General features: G+C 37.9%; 2 protein-coding genes and 2 non-coding genes across 5 annotated transcripts in view; 1 reads left to right on the top strand and 3 right to left on the bottom strand.

The window, feature by feature from the left end:
• The window catches only part of LOC102226156 (glypican-5-like), a 56,738-nt gene extending 47,836 nt beyond the window's left edge, over window positions 1–8,902 (bottom strand). The window contains exons 1-2 of the mRNA XM_014471038.2: window positions 8,599–8,902; window positions 4,072–4,233 (exon numbers count right to left, since the gene is read on the bottom strand). Of these exons, the coding sequence (XP_014326524.1) occupies window positions 4,072–4,233; window positions 8,599–8,776 (340 nt within the window). The 5' untranslated portion in view covers window positions 8,777–8,902. The remainder of the gene's footprint in view (window positions 1–4,071; window positions 4,234–8,598) is intronic.
• Window positions 8,903–9,000: 98 nt separating this feature from the next.
• LOC102233567 lies at window positions 9,001–16,242 on the top strand. 2 transcript variants are annotated; one of them, XM_023339174.1, is made up of 10 exons: window positions 9,001–10,612; window positions 11,337–12,021; window positions 12,148–12,213; window positions 12,304–12,553; window positions 12,836–12,901; window positions 13,000–13,095; window positions 13,236–13,304; window positions 13,515–14,604; window positions 14,928–16,057; window positions 16,154–16,242. In XM_023339174.1, exons 6-9 carry the CDS (start codon window positions 13,020–13,022, stop codon window positions 15,667–15,669), a joined length of 1,977 nt encoding a protein of 658 aa, XP_023194942.1. In that variant the 5' UTR covers window positions 9,001–10,612; window positions 11,337–12,021; window positions 12,148–12,213; window positions 12,304–12,553; window positions 12,836–12,901; window positions 13,000–13,019; the 3' UTR covers window positions 15,670–16,057; window positions 16,154–16,242. The 2 variants fall into 2 exon arrangements, with proteins under 2 accessions (XP_023194942.1, XP_023194943.1); XM_023339175.1 differs by lacking the exons at window positions 9,001–10,612; window positions 11,337–12,021; window positions 12,148–12,213; window positions 12,304–12,553 and having other exon boundaries at window positions 12,582–12,901.
• On the bottom strand, window positions 9,803–9,875 carry trnar-acg. Its single transcript has one exon. It is a non-coding gene; the product is annotated as a tRNA-Arg (tRNA).
• A 1,925-nt stretch (window positions 16,243–18,167) lies between the features above and the next one.
• Window positions 18,168–18,240, bottom strand: trnam-cau. The gene has a single exon. It is a non-coding gene; the product is annotated as a tRNA-Met (tRNA).
• Window positions 18,241–18,443: the final 203 nt, after the last annotated feature.

The following is an 18,443-nucleotide window of genomic DNA, read 5'->3' as shown; positions in this document are numbered from 1 at the left end:
ATTTCAAGAGTAATATATTTACACTAGAAACTAGACTAAAAATTTTCTGTTTTTACAGTTTTCTAGCCAAAATATGATCTCTCAAATCTAGTAAGTATCTAAGCATAATTCAGATTAGTGTTAAACTAATCAGTTAAGCATAAACTAACTCACTCTTTGGTTACCTACTAACAACCTGGTGAGTAACTTGCGCAGCAGCTCTTTAAGACTTTATCACTGTGCCTCATAGCTGCTTAAAAATGAAAAAAAACAACAACAAAAAAACAGAAAGAAGTAAAAACTATCGATAAAAGAGGAAAGGTCACACTATCAGCTTGGCAGGATTTCAGATATTTAAAACAAAAACAAAAAACAATCAATAATTATGGCTATCGACTGATCTGAAACTCATTCGATTCGGATTAATCTGAATTAGTTCAGATTCATTCCAAATTCTTCAATTCAAGTCTGGGTTTTAAACATACATGTTCGCAGTGAAAGGTATATCATTCTTTGAGTTATTTTGTGTGCAAGCTAATCTTATTTAGCTGAATGCTAATTTGGCGTCATTCATAATTAATCCAGATAACGTGAATTTTAAACCAGTTATTGTGACAAGATTATATAATTTTATTGGTAATTGTTTCTATTATTATTTGTTCCATTTATTGTTTTACTTTTTGACAGTTTTACTAGTCTTAATAGATTATAGAGGTTACTAGCTTAGTGAGTTTGTTGATTAAAGTATTTTAACTGGAAATATTTTTGTTGATAAATTCTTATATTTTGGACAGAAGTTGTCTATGTTTACTCTATATTTGTGACCAGAGCCTTGCTGTTTGAGAAAGTCAGTGCTAAACTTAATCCTGCATCTGCTGTTATTTAATACCAAACCTTATGAGACTGAAATCTATTTTTGCTATCATTTCCTGGTAATCAGGTGGTGCCCCAACTTGGTAATTTTGATCTAAATGACGAATCGTGTTTATAATTGCCTTTAGCACTAATTACCTCATAGTTAAACAAACCCTATTGTTACACAACATCCTTAATTTCACTTTTCATAAGAAATTAGGAATAGACAAATCCCATCAGTAACACAAATTTGTTCTGTATTGAACTTACCCAGTTCCTAACAAATATAAATACAAAAAAAGTACAAAGATGACTCATGGACACACACCCTTTGGAAAATGGACTGGACTCTTTGAGTCATACCCTCATTTAATTATGTAAAGAGCTAGTAAGCTTAAAGAGAAGTTGTGCATAGATGTAAAACACTTCCACTCACAGCCACCCTGAACCGTAGCTGGATAAAAAAAAAAGAACATTAATTTTTGAACAGCAATTTTTCAAAAACACAATCCTGTCCTAACCGACCTTGGACTGACTTCATTCTCTTGCATGTGAGCAAGAATAGCCCAAACTTAATTCATCCTTGAGTTCGTTTTCACTACACTGTTATCTTTAGTCAGGTGATAATGAGAGGCCCCGTCTCATGAGTCACCATGTTTCCTATGTCAATAAAAAGAGCAACCGCCACTTTCCAAAGGCTGTGATGGCACATTACCTGCGATGACAGATAATGTGTGTATTTGAAAGATGGTTTCAGTCTGAAGACGTCCTAACACACAAACACTAAAAGAGATGCATATTTAACTCTGACTTTCACCAAGTTATCCTCTCTCTCTCTCTCTCTGTGTTTATGACTCTGCATTTCAGAATCACAGCTGGCATTGCGTGAATGTCCAAGGGACTCGTTAGGAAATTCACTGGATAAGTACAAACTTAGTTAAAAATTACTGAATGCAATAGCAATGCTTCTTCAGATGGCTGGCTGTTGAAGAGCATGCTTGGGCCAGCAGTGGCGGTGCTCTTTAAAGTAAAACAGACTAAGAGAGAGCGACCAGCTTTTATGTTTTCGCATACCCACGCCCGGGAGATGGCAGCCCAAATACATAAGGCGTCAAATTACATTGCAAAGTCTTCCCCATGGGGACATGTGATTAGCTTTTTACCCTCTCTGATTGGCCGACAGCTGTGTACAAGGGTCTTAGAGTGCCAGGAGAAACACACTCAAGCATGCGGCATATTTGCACACACACGCACACTAGAGAGACCCACAAGAAATAAAGAAAGCCTCACTACAAGTGGGACATGTCTCAGTTTCTCCAGTGGGTTATAATCACTTCTCATTCATCCAATCTGAGATATTTTACTGAATAAAAGAGGATTTCTTCAAAATATTAGCTACAAAGGGCTAAATATAAATGCATGCTACATTTTTCAGATTTTCGTGTCAGATAATATCGAAAAATAAATAAAATAATGCACTAAATGGTCAGCAAGTATGACAGCTTAAAGCATTTGCTTCAAAAGTCTACTGTTACTCAAATTTACAGGAATTATACTTTTTTATTCTGACAAACCTTCTGTAGCCATCAAAAATACTAAATTAATTTCTGTTGTTACTAAAAGTTTCGAACGTTGTCTCCAAATTCCAAACTTTCTGTCTTCAGTGCTGCCTCCTTTGGTCTTGTTTAGCTCCTCTTTGTGTATGGCTGTTCGCATTAATTATACCCATGGATGGTTAAGCCATCCTTTGGGCGTAAATAGTAGCTGGAACTGAGCCTGCGTGTATTCAAATGGAGCCTGGGAGGAGGTGGGATGCGATGCAGGATGGCAAAAACCAAAACAAAACAAAACAAAGCATGTTTGTCATGTGTGCCATCAATAAACCCAATCTAATAATCTCCACACAGCTTGACACATCTACGCACAAAATCACATAAAGTCTTACAAGCTCTTCTTTTTGCTTTTTCACACACATAAATACGCTTGCTCACACACGGTGGTGAATGGTGTTGAGAGACAAGTGGACAAGCAGAGTATTATTCCTCCTATTCATAGCAGCCCGTTAGAGACCGGCTGTTGCCCACGGCAACAACACTTTGCTGCAGATACGTACTGAATGTAAACATTCTTCGTCCCTCGCTATCTCATTGGTCGAGAACAAAACCCGATTATCAAAGACGGACGGAGAAAGGGAGCCGGGTGTTGTAACAAAGTTTTCCGCTGCTCCCTCTAAGAGTTCGCTGCCTCAAAGACTCAATCGAACATCGGTTGTTTGTTTGGCTAGCCACCGAGGCGCCTGACAAAATAAGCTGACACAAACTGGCTATTTCATGATGAACACACAAAGTGAGAATGACAGGCTCTTGACAGAACGGTTCAGTTCTTGAAACTGTGACTGCTGCTGGTGACCACTTTGGTTTCAGGGTCATAAAGCAGAAATTATATCAGTTTAATGAATTAATGGAATGAATGGATTTTTATTTTTCTTTCTTGGACCATTTTTTAAAATGATTTCAGGAGAAGACGAACAGCAATATACTGAGCGAGATGTGTGTCTCCTTAAGGCTTTACAATTGTTATTTATTGTTATATGTTTATTATAATTTTATTTATTTAATTATTTATTTACCTATTTTTAATTTTTATAGTGTGCTATGCTGGAAAAACAAAATTTGGGGATCAATAAAGTGTCTGTCCATCCATCCATCAGTCCGTCCCGAAAAATGCCTTTAAACAGTATTCAACCTGTCGGATGTTTTAGTCTTTTTATTACTTTTTCCAATCAAACATGATCAATAAAATTTATTGTGTTGTTTTTTATAACTTTTTTCCCCCCAAAAATTAACAAACAAAAAACCTTTAATGTTAAACTGAAATCTGTTTTCTACAAAATAATGGCAAATACACTATAAAAACACAAAATCTTACCAAGTATTTCTGGTTTAGTTTCTAGTAAAAAATACAGTAGTACACTGGAAATAACACAAAAATAACTTACCAGTCACTTTTCAGCTAAATATAGGAGCTTGTAGCTTGTTTTTAAGTCAATACTTTCTTAATATTGATTTTTTTTTTTTAAAGTAGTGGAACAAGACATTTTTCCATTGATTTCCATGTTGTTTTCACTTGATTTGAGAAAACGTGAAAACTTTCAATACTTTTTTGAGGCATTAATTACTTAAGACACAAATAATTATTTATCATCCACACCACTTCCATACTCTTTCACCCTCCTACCTTGGAAGGCCTTTCTATGTCCATCAATCAGGTATTTGAGTTCGAAGCTGTAGGATCGCATCTTGTGCTGCATCTCGCTACGAACAGCTGCCACGTAACTGTCCTCCATTTTACTCGTACAGCAGCTGGGCCCAGCATGCACACACACTCTCAGCGGCTCCCCTAAAAGGATAAATAACGGATAACAAAGGTACTGATTCAATCCAGCATGAAGTCATAAAATAAAATAGAGGAACATTGTTAGCACTTTGACCACCACATTAGTTATAAGGCTAATTCTTATTGATTTGTCAGTCACTTCAGTGCTTCACCAAACTAATTGCATAGTGATCCCATTGGGAGCCGACAGGATGACAAGAGTAGTGGTAAACTTTTCACCCTCATGCCAATCCCTGCGGTGTGCATGGACTGTTGCGTCTTTGTGCATGTGTCCCCATTGAGCAGCCTGACATTTATATATGGCTGCAAACCAAGCTGTCAGGCAGCTGACTGAGATCAGGGGGGAAAGAGACATCAGAGGAGCAGACGGCTGCACTGTAAAACATTCCAGCCGCATTTAGCTGTGTCTATCTTCTATTCTTTAAGTCAACTTAGATTTTGAACCTAAATGTGTGAGTTTGTGAAAGATAAACGTACAGTAGTAGGTTGTATAAATCTTTTATTAATTTTGTCAAACCTCCAATTGAGTTTGAAAAAGACAGGAGTGGGAACTATTTCCCAGAATGCTTAGCGGGATGTTTTTTTTTATCATGAGATGGAAGTGTGTTATGTTGATCTGACTCTTGTGTTTTATTAAGGAAAATGTTCATTTTACTGCAAAGCTTGAGGATAATGTCCTGTTCATACTAAATGTTTTTGAGTAGAAAATGTTTAATAAAATTCATTATCAGATCAGAAATTTGACTCATAATTTGAAACAAGAAATGTAATTATTCAAAAGGAAAATAAGTAGTCATTATAACTTGATAATGTGAGTAAAAGTAATTGATTTCAGCATTAAGTTAAAACTCACAATTAATAAACTTAAAAAACAATGTTTAAGCTTGTCTCTTGTTGTTAAATGAACTTTAATTTCTGAGTTAAAACCAAAACAATTTTCTTGTTGGCTTAAATTGCATTTTCAAGGCAGCAGGTGGACTTTCACTTTCAAGTTAAACCACTTTCAGATGTTTTACAGTGTATTGCAGCACGTTACAGTACGTTGCATTCCCAGCTTGTAATTTGGAGAACGTGGTATAACAGACATCATGTTACAACATGATGTCTGTAACATAACAGACGTCATGTCACACACTTACGCTTGGCATCAACATTTTTAAAACCTACCAACACAGCCTCCTTTAGCAACAATGACAAAGACTAATACGAGCTCTTAAAGCTGCAATATATGACTTTTATAGAAAGTATTTTTTTTACACATTTTTTAAAACTGTCACTTTGTCCCAACTGTGTAATAGGAGACATAGAATCTGTGAAAATATTTATCCTTAACACTTATTTCTTTGCAATTAGATTGGGGAAAACCAATCTGTTCCACAGTTTAACTTGTCACATGCCTTCGAGACAATACACAGAACAAACCTGACCCACCTCTACCGGCGGTTCACCTGTCAGACACTCAATAGGGCAAATTAACCCATGAGTGTCCACTGTGTGAAACCGATTCTTATTAATGTAAAAAACTTGTAGAGGGGGGGCCCCCCACAAGATGCTGCCCTGGGCGGTTGCCCATGTCGCCCAGGGCAGCAACTGATTAAAAGAGTTACATACTGCAGCTGTAATATGAAACCACCATTTCTGTTTAAAATGTATTTCTTACTGGTTTGTGTCTCATGTAATCTTCCAAAAGGACTGCTGACAAGTACAATGCACTAAACTGGCAAAGATATGTAATTTCAGCAAAGTGTTCTAAGTAAGAAAAAGAACCAAAAAAACAGTAAAAACTGGCTAAATAAAAGACCTAGCCATTCAAAATGCACTTTTGAACCATTGAGCTGTCAGTTCCATCTGCTGTGTTAGATCTAAATGATTCAAACTGTCACATAAGCACAATCGTTCTTCGAAAACGAGGAGGCTGCAAATGATCCACTTATAGCCCACAAAAAGACGGCTAACTTTTATGTCTTAGTTTTACTTTATAACACAGAGTTTGAGTTATCCAGCCAATAACTCATTGTTATGGCTTTTTAAACAGCACAAAAATATACCAATCTGGTCAAAACGCTTGTTCTTTCTGTTACGGTCACATAAAATATGGTTTCTTCTGCTAAAAATACAAACTTTTTCCCTCTAGATCTCTTCTCAGTGCATCTAAAATAAAAAGAGTTTGGCTCAGAAATAGAAATTTATTTGCTCTTTCATGCATAGCTTTGTTAAATGACATCTATTAAGTTCAGATTAATAATAAAACATATGCTTTAGATAATAACAGCAGACCATTAAGCAGTGTTAGCACACATTTAGCAAAGGTTAATGCCTTGATGATGTTGTTAAGTCACTGCTGAATGAAATGGCGAGATCTGTGTCATTCACTCCGAGTACCAAATGGATCACATTTCCCAGCCCAAAAAGATAGACGTCTGTCTAACACAAAATATAGTCTGTGGAGTCTAAAAAAAGCTCCAGCCATCATTTACATTTAAATCTGAATATTGAGGCTTCAGAGTTATTCCAGAAATATTCTTAATAGGATTTTTTTCCATCAGGAATTTTCCTATTGTTTAAATTTTAAATAGTTTGGAGGAAATTTTGGTGATATGTTTAAATTAGATAACAAATAATGTAAAAAAAAAAAAAATGAAAGTAAATTGTTTTCTATCACATAACATTTCTGTGAAACATGAAAAAGTTTTAGATAAAAGAAACAAAAAGGTACATGTAAAGATTTTATGCCACTATTATCTCTAAGGGATGTTTTTCTTATGTGTGTAATATGAATATTTATTTTAAACAATATTCCAAATTTCCTCTGCTTTGTTCCAGATTATCCAACACCGTTTTAAATATTCTCAGATCTGTAATCTGAAAAAGGAAAATCAATAGTTCAACTGAGATTTTTTATTTCTTTTAAACAGATGGAAGCTTTTACAACAGTAGCAGTGTGTTTTGGAGTTTTGTCATTAAAAAAACTTAGATTGCACTTTGACTAAAGATCAGATTTTGAAAACATGATTGAAATATTTCTATTGAATATTGCAATTTCACCCATTTCCTTGCAATTACTCCCTTTTCTTTTCCATCATTGCAGTGTCAGAAGTCGTCAGTCTCCCTGACCTTTATGAACTTTGTCACTATTTTCTATAGTAGTTGTAGTGAAACAAAAACTATTTTTGTTTTACTTATTTTCACATCCTGTTTGACTACTTTGTGTAGACGTGTCGATTTAAGTTTGTTTTCTTTTCTAAACTGGTTCGATCAAATATTAAATGGCACACACCTGATTTAAGATCTTTGCATTTTGTGACTGGTGTTAGATACGGAAGGATTTTATCTTCAGATCTTTGAAAAGCACCCAATTAACTCCAAAATATTATAAATGTACTCTTTGGCATTTTTGTACGGAAAAAAACAACACTTTTTTGCATTATTGAATCACATAAAAACAAATAACTAACTTAAATAAATAAAATGCTCTCTGACCGCACTAAGATACAATGTCTGCACTAAAAATGAGTGCAAATCATTACAAATGTAAAGGAGTTATTTCTTAAGAATGCTTTACAAATTATAAAACTGTTAAAATTAAACAACTACGTGAAATAGTGAAAAAGATAAATTTGCATTTTTAGCTCTTCTTTTTACACTATCAAGCTAAAAATAAATTGGCACCACTCATAAGCCGTAACACAAACAATAATTTATTAAAATCTGAGCTGGGTAGTAACTTGTTACATTTACTTGAGAAATCTTTTTGAAAAAATTTACTTTTAGGAGTATTTTTTACTGTGCCGTACTTTTTACTTTTACTTGAGTATTTTTATTATGAAGTATCTCTACTCTTACTTGAGTAAAATTTCTGGATTTTCTACCCACTGAATGAAAAACAAACATGTTTTAACCAAAATTCACCAGACACAGACGCACACCTGCAGTTTTTGTTAAAGTTTTATAAGTTTTATATTGAAATAAATTGATTTGGAAACATTTCTTCTGCCTGGTTGTGTTAATTTTTTTTATTACTTATGTGAATTATTGTCATTTCTGTCCTTAAAATAGCAAAATTTGTACTTAACTTTATATTTTGGTCCATTTGATTATGTAATTTTGTAATATTAAATGATTAGTTACTCAGTACTTGAGTAGACGTTTTCACTTTTACTTGAGTAATTTCTTGAAAGGCTACTTTTTACTTTTACTTGAGTAAAATATATTGAAGTAGTTCAACTCTTGCGTGCAATTTTTGCGTACTCTGCTACTAAAATATAACATTTAATTCATAATACTCTATATGTAATATGCATGTTGTTTATTTTAAAAATACCATGCGTTAAAAATAATAAATGATTTGAATACTATTTAGTGACTTACCTGTACCGGGTCTTTCTGGCACCAGTTCCACGGGGCCTATCTGGCGCATCATGTAGGCTATCTTCACCTCATGACAGCTGCCTGCATCGGCTGACCTACAGCCAGCTTCCGGGAAAAGTGCAAAACACAACAAAATGACCCGAAACAAGAGCACGTTCTGTATGTCTGCGCGAAACATCGCAACATGTCAGTGGCACGGTGACGTCTGGCCGGTTAATTTGAATTCCTGAGAGTCCCACCGGGTGAGTGTGAGTGGAAACTTCATCTGCAGTCGGTCTGCCCGGAGCCCACTGTCAGACTCCAGTGCCCTCCTCTCTTCCATCTGCTCCCTCCCCCGCTTCTAATTCAATCACGACGTCTTTATGTACAATAAAAATCTATATCATATCGACTGCACTTATAAACTCTCTCTATATATATATTCAAATATGTCAAAGCAATGAACGAATAACTAGTCTAATATGAAGTACAACAACGCCATCAGACCACAGAGTGACCATTCGGTTTTTTAAACATTACACAGACTTTTAAACAAACTTACCTCATTTAATACGTCATTATCAACATTCGTTTGCAAACTATAACTAAGCACCATTGTAATGCAGAATTACAGGAAAGTTTTCCCGTGGAACAATGGCGCCACCTCCTGGGCAGGTGACGTCTAACGCGCTTACGTCATTACTAAACTCGAAATTTGTTCAACTTTCAGTCGCCAAATGGCACTTTCAACAGTTTCTTTAGCTGAAGGTCCGTTTTATAAGGTAAGAATTTCTATATGTCATAATTGTATCTAATTTTTAAATAGAGTTTTTCTTAGTTCGTCTATTTCGAAGGTAATGCAGTGTTATAGCTGAAAAAGCGATTCATGCTAGCACCGATAATAATTTAGGAAGAAGACCACGTTTTTAAATTGTATTGCCCTTTCTAGTCCTGAGGGGGCTTTTTAGTAAGGCGTTGAGATAAACAGCTTATAATTTTCGCTGTCCCCGTGTACATTTTGCCGTCCCGGACTTTTTTATTTTTTTACCCAAAAGGGTTTGTTTACAGGTAGGCCTACAAAGTGGATGAAGGAACTAGCTCAATATGTAAAAATTGGAAATAAATTGATCGTGACGCCTGGTGGTCTGAGGGTGCAACATTATCATTCATTTTAACACATAAAGTTGTACAAAATTACACGTGTTTTTTCTCCTGGAAAAAATTACGAGCCAGCCAGGAGTCGAACCTAGAATCTTCTGATCCGTAGTCAGACGCGTTATCCATTGCGCCACTGGCCCTGTAATGGTATCATGATCCAACTTCCTTAAAGAAGTCCAACACGGAATCCGGTGGGTGTCGTGGGTACAGATTGTTAAAAAGTGCCAAACGTCCTAATAATTTTAGAATTTGTTTTTGTTCGTTTGATTACTACCTTAAGAATGATGCGTTAATTGTGCAATTTCATTAATCTAACTCTTAGATAGTGTTGCTGATGAACGGAAAGGTTCAGCGAAGCAAGTTCTGTAATTCCAACCGCATTGATTTGTTATTAGAAGAAATGGTGGTAGGATGATTGGCGGTGAGTACCATTTCTTCGTAAAACGTCGGTAGACAAAAAAACAAATCAAAAAGTCATGCCCCGTGTGAGGCTCGAACTCACGACCTTCAGATTATGAGACTGACGCGCTGCCTACTACCTGTAATGGTATCATGATCCAACTTCCTTAATGAAGTCCAAAACGTCCTCAGCTGAGAATTGTTTAGCTAAACGGCCCTAAACCGTTTCCCATTCATTTCCAATGGTAGTCCTAAACCACTACGGACGCAATATATTTTTGACCACTATGCCGTGGTGGCGCTGTCCAATCTCATGTCCGGGAGTGACACGCCCCCCTCCTTGCTTGGATTCAGAAGAAGGCAACTTTCCGGCTTTTCGACTGAGATTTTTAGGAGAAATTACCGGCGTTACGCGGAGAAGGGGAAACATATCAAAGAAAAGCGATATCTTCACATCCATCCTTCTTCATTTTATTAGGTAAGTGATGCCGATGGATATAAAACATGTTTTTCGTCATGATCGCGTCTTTTCGGCCGAATATATTACATGTAGCGGGAGCGTTACTTCGTACTACTACGGTGTCTGGCGTTATCTAGTTTTATAATTCGTCTTCTGATTTAATGTTATATTTGGTGTATTTGTCGGTGCCTGACACTGAAGCTGAATTAAAATCATTCTGATGTCTTAAATATTATGACACTGCCTAACAAACCGCAACTATTGTCATTGCTACTGTATGTACAGTATGTTGGACTATCGTATCATGTCAAACGTATGATGATGATAAAGTCAGCATTTTTACTAAATCATATATTCCATTTCAATCTGTCAATTTATTTTGTGAGATGATCAAACACGTCTCTTTCAAATCAGATTATACTCGTAAATGGAGATCTGATTACAGTAGAAGTAAATAAAAACATAGATAAAAAATTATATCTTATGTCCCTCTTGACTTTGGGTGTATTTGTTTTAATACATTTCTAATTAGGCCATTTCCAGACTCTAGATAAAATATTTTTTTTCCACAACAAAACCTTGTTTTATTTATGTTTTATTTAAAAATGGAATTTTATTAAAATGTACTGTTCTACATTGATTAGCTCTAATGTATTAATCGTAACATTTAAAGAAAATGTATTTCAAAGGTTTTAAAGTATTTTGTTTAATACCTGATTCATCCTTTTTTGCTCCACACCAGGTCAAAATGAAGAAGACCATTTTTTATCCAGGGAGACGAAGTGTGGTTTTCCGCAAGGGGCCTCTTGGCTTCCTTCTTCAGGATCCCTCTCCTGAGGCCAAGAAGATAAAAAATAATCCCAGTCTGTGGGACAAGTCTGAGCCTAAGAGAGAGGATGTTGTGCGGCAGAATGCTTTGACTGTGGTCCGGGAAAGAGGAGGGGATGTCACAGATGTGTCAGAGGTCCTGGGAGATTACAGCCTCCAATTTGGAAAGTACAAAGGGAAGTGTTTCCGATGGCTCTTGGAAAATGATGCAGGTTACACTTTGTACCTCATCAGAAACCTCCAGAAGGAGGAGGAAGCTGGGATCTGTATAACTGAGAGCCTTAGCAAAGTCAACCTGTTAACTTTTGTTAAATATGCTCTCAGTTTTAAAGAGATTAAAGATGCCCTGGACTATGAAGCCAGCAAAATTACAGCAGCCTCTTCTGAAGATGACCAGCTGGTTGGTTTTGGCTCTCGGGCCAAGAGCACTTGGAAAGAAATTTGGGATGGAAGAGAAGATGGCTATGCTGATTTCATACTGAAGAAGAGCTGCCTTCATGGGACCAGGATGCAGAAGCTGCAGCAGTACCTGCTCAAGAAACAACAGTCCTCCTCCAGTCAAACCAACACACCATCCGGTGAACCAGATAAATGTCTGGGTGAGCAGTTAAGAATAGTGTATTAAAAGTGTTAAGATGACAGGGCAAATATTGCCTTAAAAATTAAATATTCCACCCAGATTGATCCTTAATTTTTGTATACAATTAATATTTTGTCTCTTATAGTGATGGAGGAGGACGAAGGATTGGAGGCTGCAATGCTAAACATCTCACCCTCTAAAATCTTGAGCAGTAAACAGACTATGGTTTCGATTGCTGACATTCTAACATATGTTCTGCTTGCACTTAGTTTCTCTCACACATTTGTCTCTGTGTACACAGTGTCAGGGTCAGCGGACACAGAGAGAACCCCCGTGTCAAAAGCATCTTCAAGAGCAAAGACAGGTTTTCCTTCAAATCGGAGGTTTCAGAACTGGAGTGTTATTCTCTAATATGATGAATAACCCTCCAACCCTGAGCCTTGACCATGTTCTTGTGTTCTGGCCACGTTCCGGTCAAGTTCCTGTTACAATATCGCTGTTTGCGACCGTTACTCTGCATGTCAAAGGACTATGAATTGATGGAGATGCTGGTGAGTATATATTTCAATTCTGCATGCTTACCTTTTTTTTTTTTTTTTTTTGTTACTAACAGCATGTTTATTTAAGTGCTGTTGTTCCTCCTGCTAAAGCTAACAGTCAAGTGTTCAATTTGTAGTCTGTTTTGTTTCCCACATTTGGAAATGACCTTCTAAATATTTTTAGAAGTCTGATGAGCAGAAGGAATAAAAGTACAACTTTTTGAGTTTTCACCAACGCCATCTGTTGAGTTCAGTTGTGATTTACACAGTGACTGATATATTCTCTTCATTTAGGACCAACTGCAACGGTATCCAGGCCTTCTGACGCATCAGGTGAACCAGAATCCTCAACAGCTGACAGTAAAGAGTTTTAAATTATATTCTTGAATAGAAATCTTATACTTTTAAATATCTTTAGGCAATAAACTTTATTTTTATTTTCTTCTGACTATTTACAGTCCTGGCAATCACACAAAAAATGCCGGTGGCCCTTCCATCACAGCTGTCATTTATGGTGAAGGAAACAGCAAGTGCAAAAGAATCAGAGGTTAAAGGTTAGTTTCAACTAATCTTTAAAGATCTGCTTGTTGCATAGGTACCACTATCTGGATACTATTCACAACTACTTTATCTGTTGTCTTAAAATTATAATGAAGCCACAGAGAAATAACAGAATGATAACACTTCTTTTCAGATTCCAGTCCAAGTGCAGCTTCAACCTCTGCACAGAGAGTCCTTTCCTTTGCAGACAGTGCTGAAGACAGTAAGAACAGATTGCATTCAAAAAATGATTTATGTTTTTTTACTCTGAGTAGTTTGATTTAATAAAAACATTTCCACACTGTCTTTCAAATATTTTGTAAATAATGTTGCTACTATTTGGAACACATTCTACAAATTTGTAATTTAATTTGTTTTTTTGTTTTGTATTATTAGGAACCTAATTCCATGTGTTTTCATATTTTTATGACAGCTTCCTCAGCTCAGCCACCTTTTGATGTGCCCGTGATTCAGCATGATCATGACATGAACAGCTGGAACTGTTCTCAGCACCAGAAACTGTGGATGAGGACAGAGCTCCAAGATCTTGGGCTGTGGCCTGGGTCTCGTCCTGTGAGAAATGTTGGCAATGCAATTTCCCTCTGGCGTCATCCTCCGCAGCCTGAGCTCATTGACACAGTGGCTGAGCTCCCGTCGCCCAACTTTTTTCAGCTTCACCCATTCTTCATTTGGAAACCTGAAAATGAAATAATGTCAAGGCTGAAAAATAATTACAACCTCCCATGCCTTCATGGATGTCCTCAACCACAAGTTGTTTCCGCTGGCGTGGGCCGACCTCGGGTGATTGTTGGGACCAGTGGGCAATATTACATCCTGTCGTCAAGACTTTGCTGTAAGTCTTGTCGGAAGACCTGGTTTGCCGACAGTCCTCGTTGGCTGGAGAAGCTGCCCAGAAGATTCACCAACCTGCTCCCTGCATTTCTCACTTACAAGAAGGCCATCTGTAAGTCAATCGTGGATGAACTCAGACGCACCGGAAAGTCACCTGCAGATATGGCCAAGCAAGTGAATGAGCTCATGCATCTCAAATATGAACGAGCTCATTTAGCTTATCTGCAGGCCATTGAGAGCGTCTGGGATGCAGAGGCAGGGGTACAGGGACAGAGGACCATTGGGCAGTTTTTCAGAAAAAGCCACACACCCTTTCCATTCAACTCCTATGAGGACCCAAATGGCTGGTGTGGTGTCTCTGTGTCTGCCTTCTACCTCACAGACTGTTTGCTAGAGGAGTACAGACGTCAAGAGCCAGCCTTGTCAAGACTCCTCCAAGGCACATTTGGGCAGGTCTTCAGGTCCGATCACACCAGGAAGGTGGCACGAAAGGTCACTTTAGCATCTGGAACCATGTCCAGCTATGCAATTATGAATGAAAACTGGTTAATTGTCTCCTGGGTCATGGTTCAGTCAGAGAGTGAAAAATCCTTGGAACCAATGTACCAGGGGATGGCCAAGAGGTACGATGACGCTGGAGTGGAGAAGGCAGGTTTCCACTGGGTGGACAGGTACGAACAGCCATCCACTGCTTTCACTGCTTTTCAAACTGCAGCAAAATCTGTTGTGGTTCACCTGAGAGACACATACAGAAAGACAACATCAAAAATTGAAATACTACTAATATTACAGATTAAAAATCATGACTATTTAAAAAAAAATTATGTAATGTTTATGCTTGCTGCTACCATCTTGTGGAGAAAACAAAAGATTTAGGATATCAAATTCAGACCAAATCTCTTCTTTATTTATTTATTTATTTATTTATTTTTAGGGAAATTATTCACTAATTTTTCCGTTGATTGTTAAAGATCCTTTCACATATTTTTTTTAGGGATTGCTGTGCTTCTTTCAAGATCGAAGAATCCATCCCTGGTGAGCATTTAAACTGGGATGCCTGGAGAACAACCCCTTCCATCGTGTCTGCAGCTACTTCAGGACCCCTAACAAATACCTGTGCCTCAAGGTCATGCTACAATTCAAACATTGTTGTGAAGCTGGACTTGTTCCACTGTCTGCAGCGCTTTTCAAGGGAGTGCACATCAGAACATCACCCTCTTTTCAGCACTTTCTGTCAGCTCCTCTCTGCTGCTTTCTCTGTAGTAGATGAGGAGGATTTGAAGAAGCTGAAGGAGGCCTATGTGTCCTGTGGTATTGTGCCTCCCAATCCAACAAAACAACACATCCGGGAGCACTGCAGGACCAAAATACCACCGCCCACAAAGCTGCTGGACAGAGTGGAGAGAGTCATGAAGCATTTTCACCTGGCCAAGGATCCTAACGACGTCCCTCTGTTCAAGTTCTCTATGCTGAAGACGTGGCGTATTCAGCGAGTACATATTCTCAGAGGATGCTTGAGTGACCCTGAGCTGTCTGAGGGAATAATGTACAGACATGGTGGGACGCTTCAGCTCAACCATGTGCCAGGAGAAGGAGCAAAGGTCCCCATCTGGATTCCTGTGCGAGGTACGTCTCAGCAGGAGGGCTACCATTTCCATCAGGCTCAGTGGGTAACTGGAAATGTGGTCTCCACTGAGCTGTTCCAAGCGCAGGGCATGACAGGAGTTGTGCGATAGAACTACCAGAGACTGGTGGACCTGAAGCAGCCTGGAGTTGTCCTTCCTGCAATATTTGATCCAGCTTTGATAGCTGAGTTAAATACATCGTCAAAAAGAATCACTGGCCAGGAAAAGTACCCTGCACTTCACATCTCAAACAGGGACACTGGAGAAAGATTTGGACTTGAGTACAAAGAACCAGGGTGTCGGCCAGTACCTCTTGACTGGGACAAGCACAAGTCTTTGAAAAGAGGAGAAGGACCTCATCCAAAGCTTCCTCTGCCATCACCCAACACTGAGGAAATAAAACCTCCATCTGTAACTGTTCCTCCGCCTGCTGAGGGATCAGCCTCCCAACCGGCCTCTAGTCCTTCCTCTTGTGAAATTTTCCAAATTTCTCCAAAAGGTGAGCAAACACAGTGCTATGTATATACATTTCTGCATTAAATTTTGGAATTTATACCTTAGACTGATCATTTTTACTTACTTCATTGTGTTTCAGAGACTTCACATCCTCTTCCTCTGAGGTCCTCACCAAGAAGTGCCCGCACTGGACCTGTAAAGACAGGTGGACGTGTCTTTGTGTTAGACCACACACGGTGGACCCCGCAAATGAAAGAGGCAATAGATGGCTTGCTTCAGAAACACCATGGGGAAAAAGACATCCTGAAAGTGGTAGATCAGGAGTATGCTCAGATTGTTCATCAGGCTGCCACGGATCCTAACAGCATGTTCCATCCAACTACTAAGCGACACATCTCTGGGTATGTGAAACATGTGGCAAAGCTCCTTAACACCAGTTCTGCAATGAATACAAGCCCTGAAAAACTACTGGACACACAGGAACTATGGCACTCATTAACTGAGGGCCAGCCAGCTAGTGTTCGTGTGACCACCATCCAGCCCGATGTCTTCAACCCACCTGCTCCTGCTTCAGCAACACCAATTACAGCCGAATCCCTAGAAAAAATAGTGGAGGGAATTTTACAAAAGCAGAGTCAACAATCAGAGCAGCAGCAGCAGAAGAAGAAACAAACCAAAAGGTGTCTTTCTTGCGGACAGCCTAAGTCTCGTTATGAGACTTCTGGCTCCTCCGTTCACTTCTTCTTTCAGCAGGGGCCCGTTAGGTACTTTTACTGCTCTAAAAAGGTTTATGATACATACGCTGCAGATGGACTATCAAAGCCCAACATGACCTTTGAGGAGTTCTCCACCACCACTTTTTTCCAAAAGGAACTCCTGGAAACCAAGAAGCGGGTGGATGAGAGGGCTGAAAAGAAAAGAAAAAGAACAGAACCTCAGCCAACTGGCCGGGTTTGCAGGTTCTGCCACATGGACCTCAAACAAGGTCCCAACAGCCCACACATCCACTCTGGGTTCCCTGGTGTGGCAGGGAAATACATATATTGTCCTGCAAAGGTTCTGTCCATGTACAAGTCTCAGGGTATGGCTAAGGAGATGACTTGGAAGGAATTCTGCAAATCACCTTTTTATGAGGCAGAGCGACAAAGATGGGTGGCTGAAAAGAAAAAATAAATATTACATGGTTCTATTGAGATGTTTAGGTATTCTATTATTATTCTATATTCCATATATTTATATAGATAAAAAAAATCTAAATATGCTGTAAATATGGCAAGATTTTATATTGTAAAAAGTTGAATATGTAAATATTTAAACTGTTGTTTGCCTCTGTTAATACAAAGTAAATATAAATATGTCAACAAATGTGCTTCTTTTTTTTTTTTTTTACTAAATTACACATGATGTGAGATCAATTTACACTATGCATATAGAATATAATTTATTGACTGTCAATGTACATTTATACAAGATCAGTTCCAAAATAATGCATTGTTTTGGAACTGGTCTTCCAAAACAAGATCAGTTCCAGAAATGGAACCATATATTGGTAATAAACCAATATAAAAAAAGGAAACAAATAAATAAATAAATAACGAAACAATGTATAAATTTGTTTATACATTTTTCATAAGAGTTATGTGGTTTTTCCATGAGTGGGTGGAAGTAATGGTTTATAATTTTGCATGACTGGCATTGATTATTGATTATAAATATTTATTTTTTAGTATATAAACACTTAAAAATAGAAAAGATTGGGTAAAGTAACATAAGCTTCTGCCGGAACTGGGAATCGAACTCGGGTCTGCAGGCATGTCCTGTTTTGCATGGTGTCGGCGTATTACACCTATTCGCGGCTGGCCATCCGGTGGGTGTCGTGGGTACAGATTGTTAAAAAGTGCCAAAAGTCCTAATAATTTTAGAATTTGTTTTTGTTCGTTTGATTACTACCTTAAGAATGATGCGTTAATTGTGCAATTTCATTAATCTAACTCTTAGATAGTGTTGCTGATGAACGGAAAGGTTCAGCGAAACAAGTTCTGTAATTCCAACCGCATTGATTTGTTATTAGAAGAAATGGTGGTAGGATGATTGGCGGTGAGTACCATTTCTTCGTAAAACGTCGGTAGACAAAAAAACAAATCAAAAAGTCATGCCCCGTGTGAGGCTCGAACTCACGACCTTCAGATTATGAGACTGACGCGCTGCCTACTGCGCCAACGAGGCCTGAAAACGCTATCTTTCGCAACTCAATTTGTGGAGCGGCAAATGCAGTATGTGGTGTATGGTTTAGTGGTCTGGTGGCGTAAAAATGCTGTACTCTATAAACAACTTCATAAATATATCCTAAAATGTTAATGTTACTCGTTGATTAAACTTGGTGATCTCATTTACCCTTTATTCATTATTTTACATACGATCCTACAAGA

The sequence above is a fragment of the Xiphophorus maculatus genome, chromosome 9, assembly GCF_002775205.1.
Source record: "Xiphophorus maculatus strain JP 163 A chromosome 9, X_maculatus-5.0-male, whole genome shotgun sequence".
NCBI lineage: Eukaryota > Metazoa > Chordata > Actinopteri > Cyprinodontiformes > Poeciliidae > Xiphophorus > Xiphophorus maculatus.
Note: the sequence above shows the minus strand (reverse complement) of the source record. Positions and strands in the feature narration are given on the sequence as shown.

Excerpts from the sequence above, each read along its gene's own strand:
- LOC102233567 (XM_023339174.1), top strand. The coding sequence starts at position 13,020 with ATGCCGGTGGCCCTTCCATCACAGCTGTCATTTATGGTGAAGGAAACA. Across the intron at positions 13,096-13,235 it reads AAAAGAATCAGAGGTTAAAG|ATTCCAGTCCAAGTGCAGCT; the intron begins GTTAGTTTCAAC and ends ACTTCTTTTCAG. Across the intron at positions 14,605-14,927 it reads GGTTTCCACTGGGTGGACAG|GGATTGCTGTGCTTCTTTCA; the intron begins GTACGAACAGCC and ends TATTTTTTTTAG.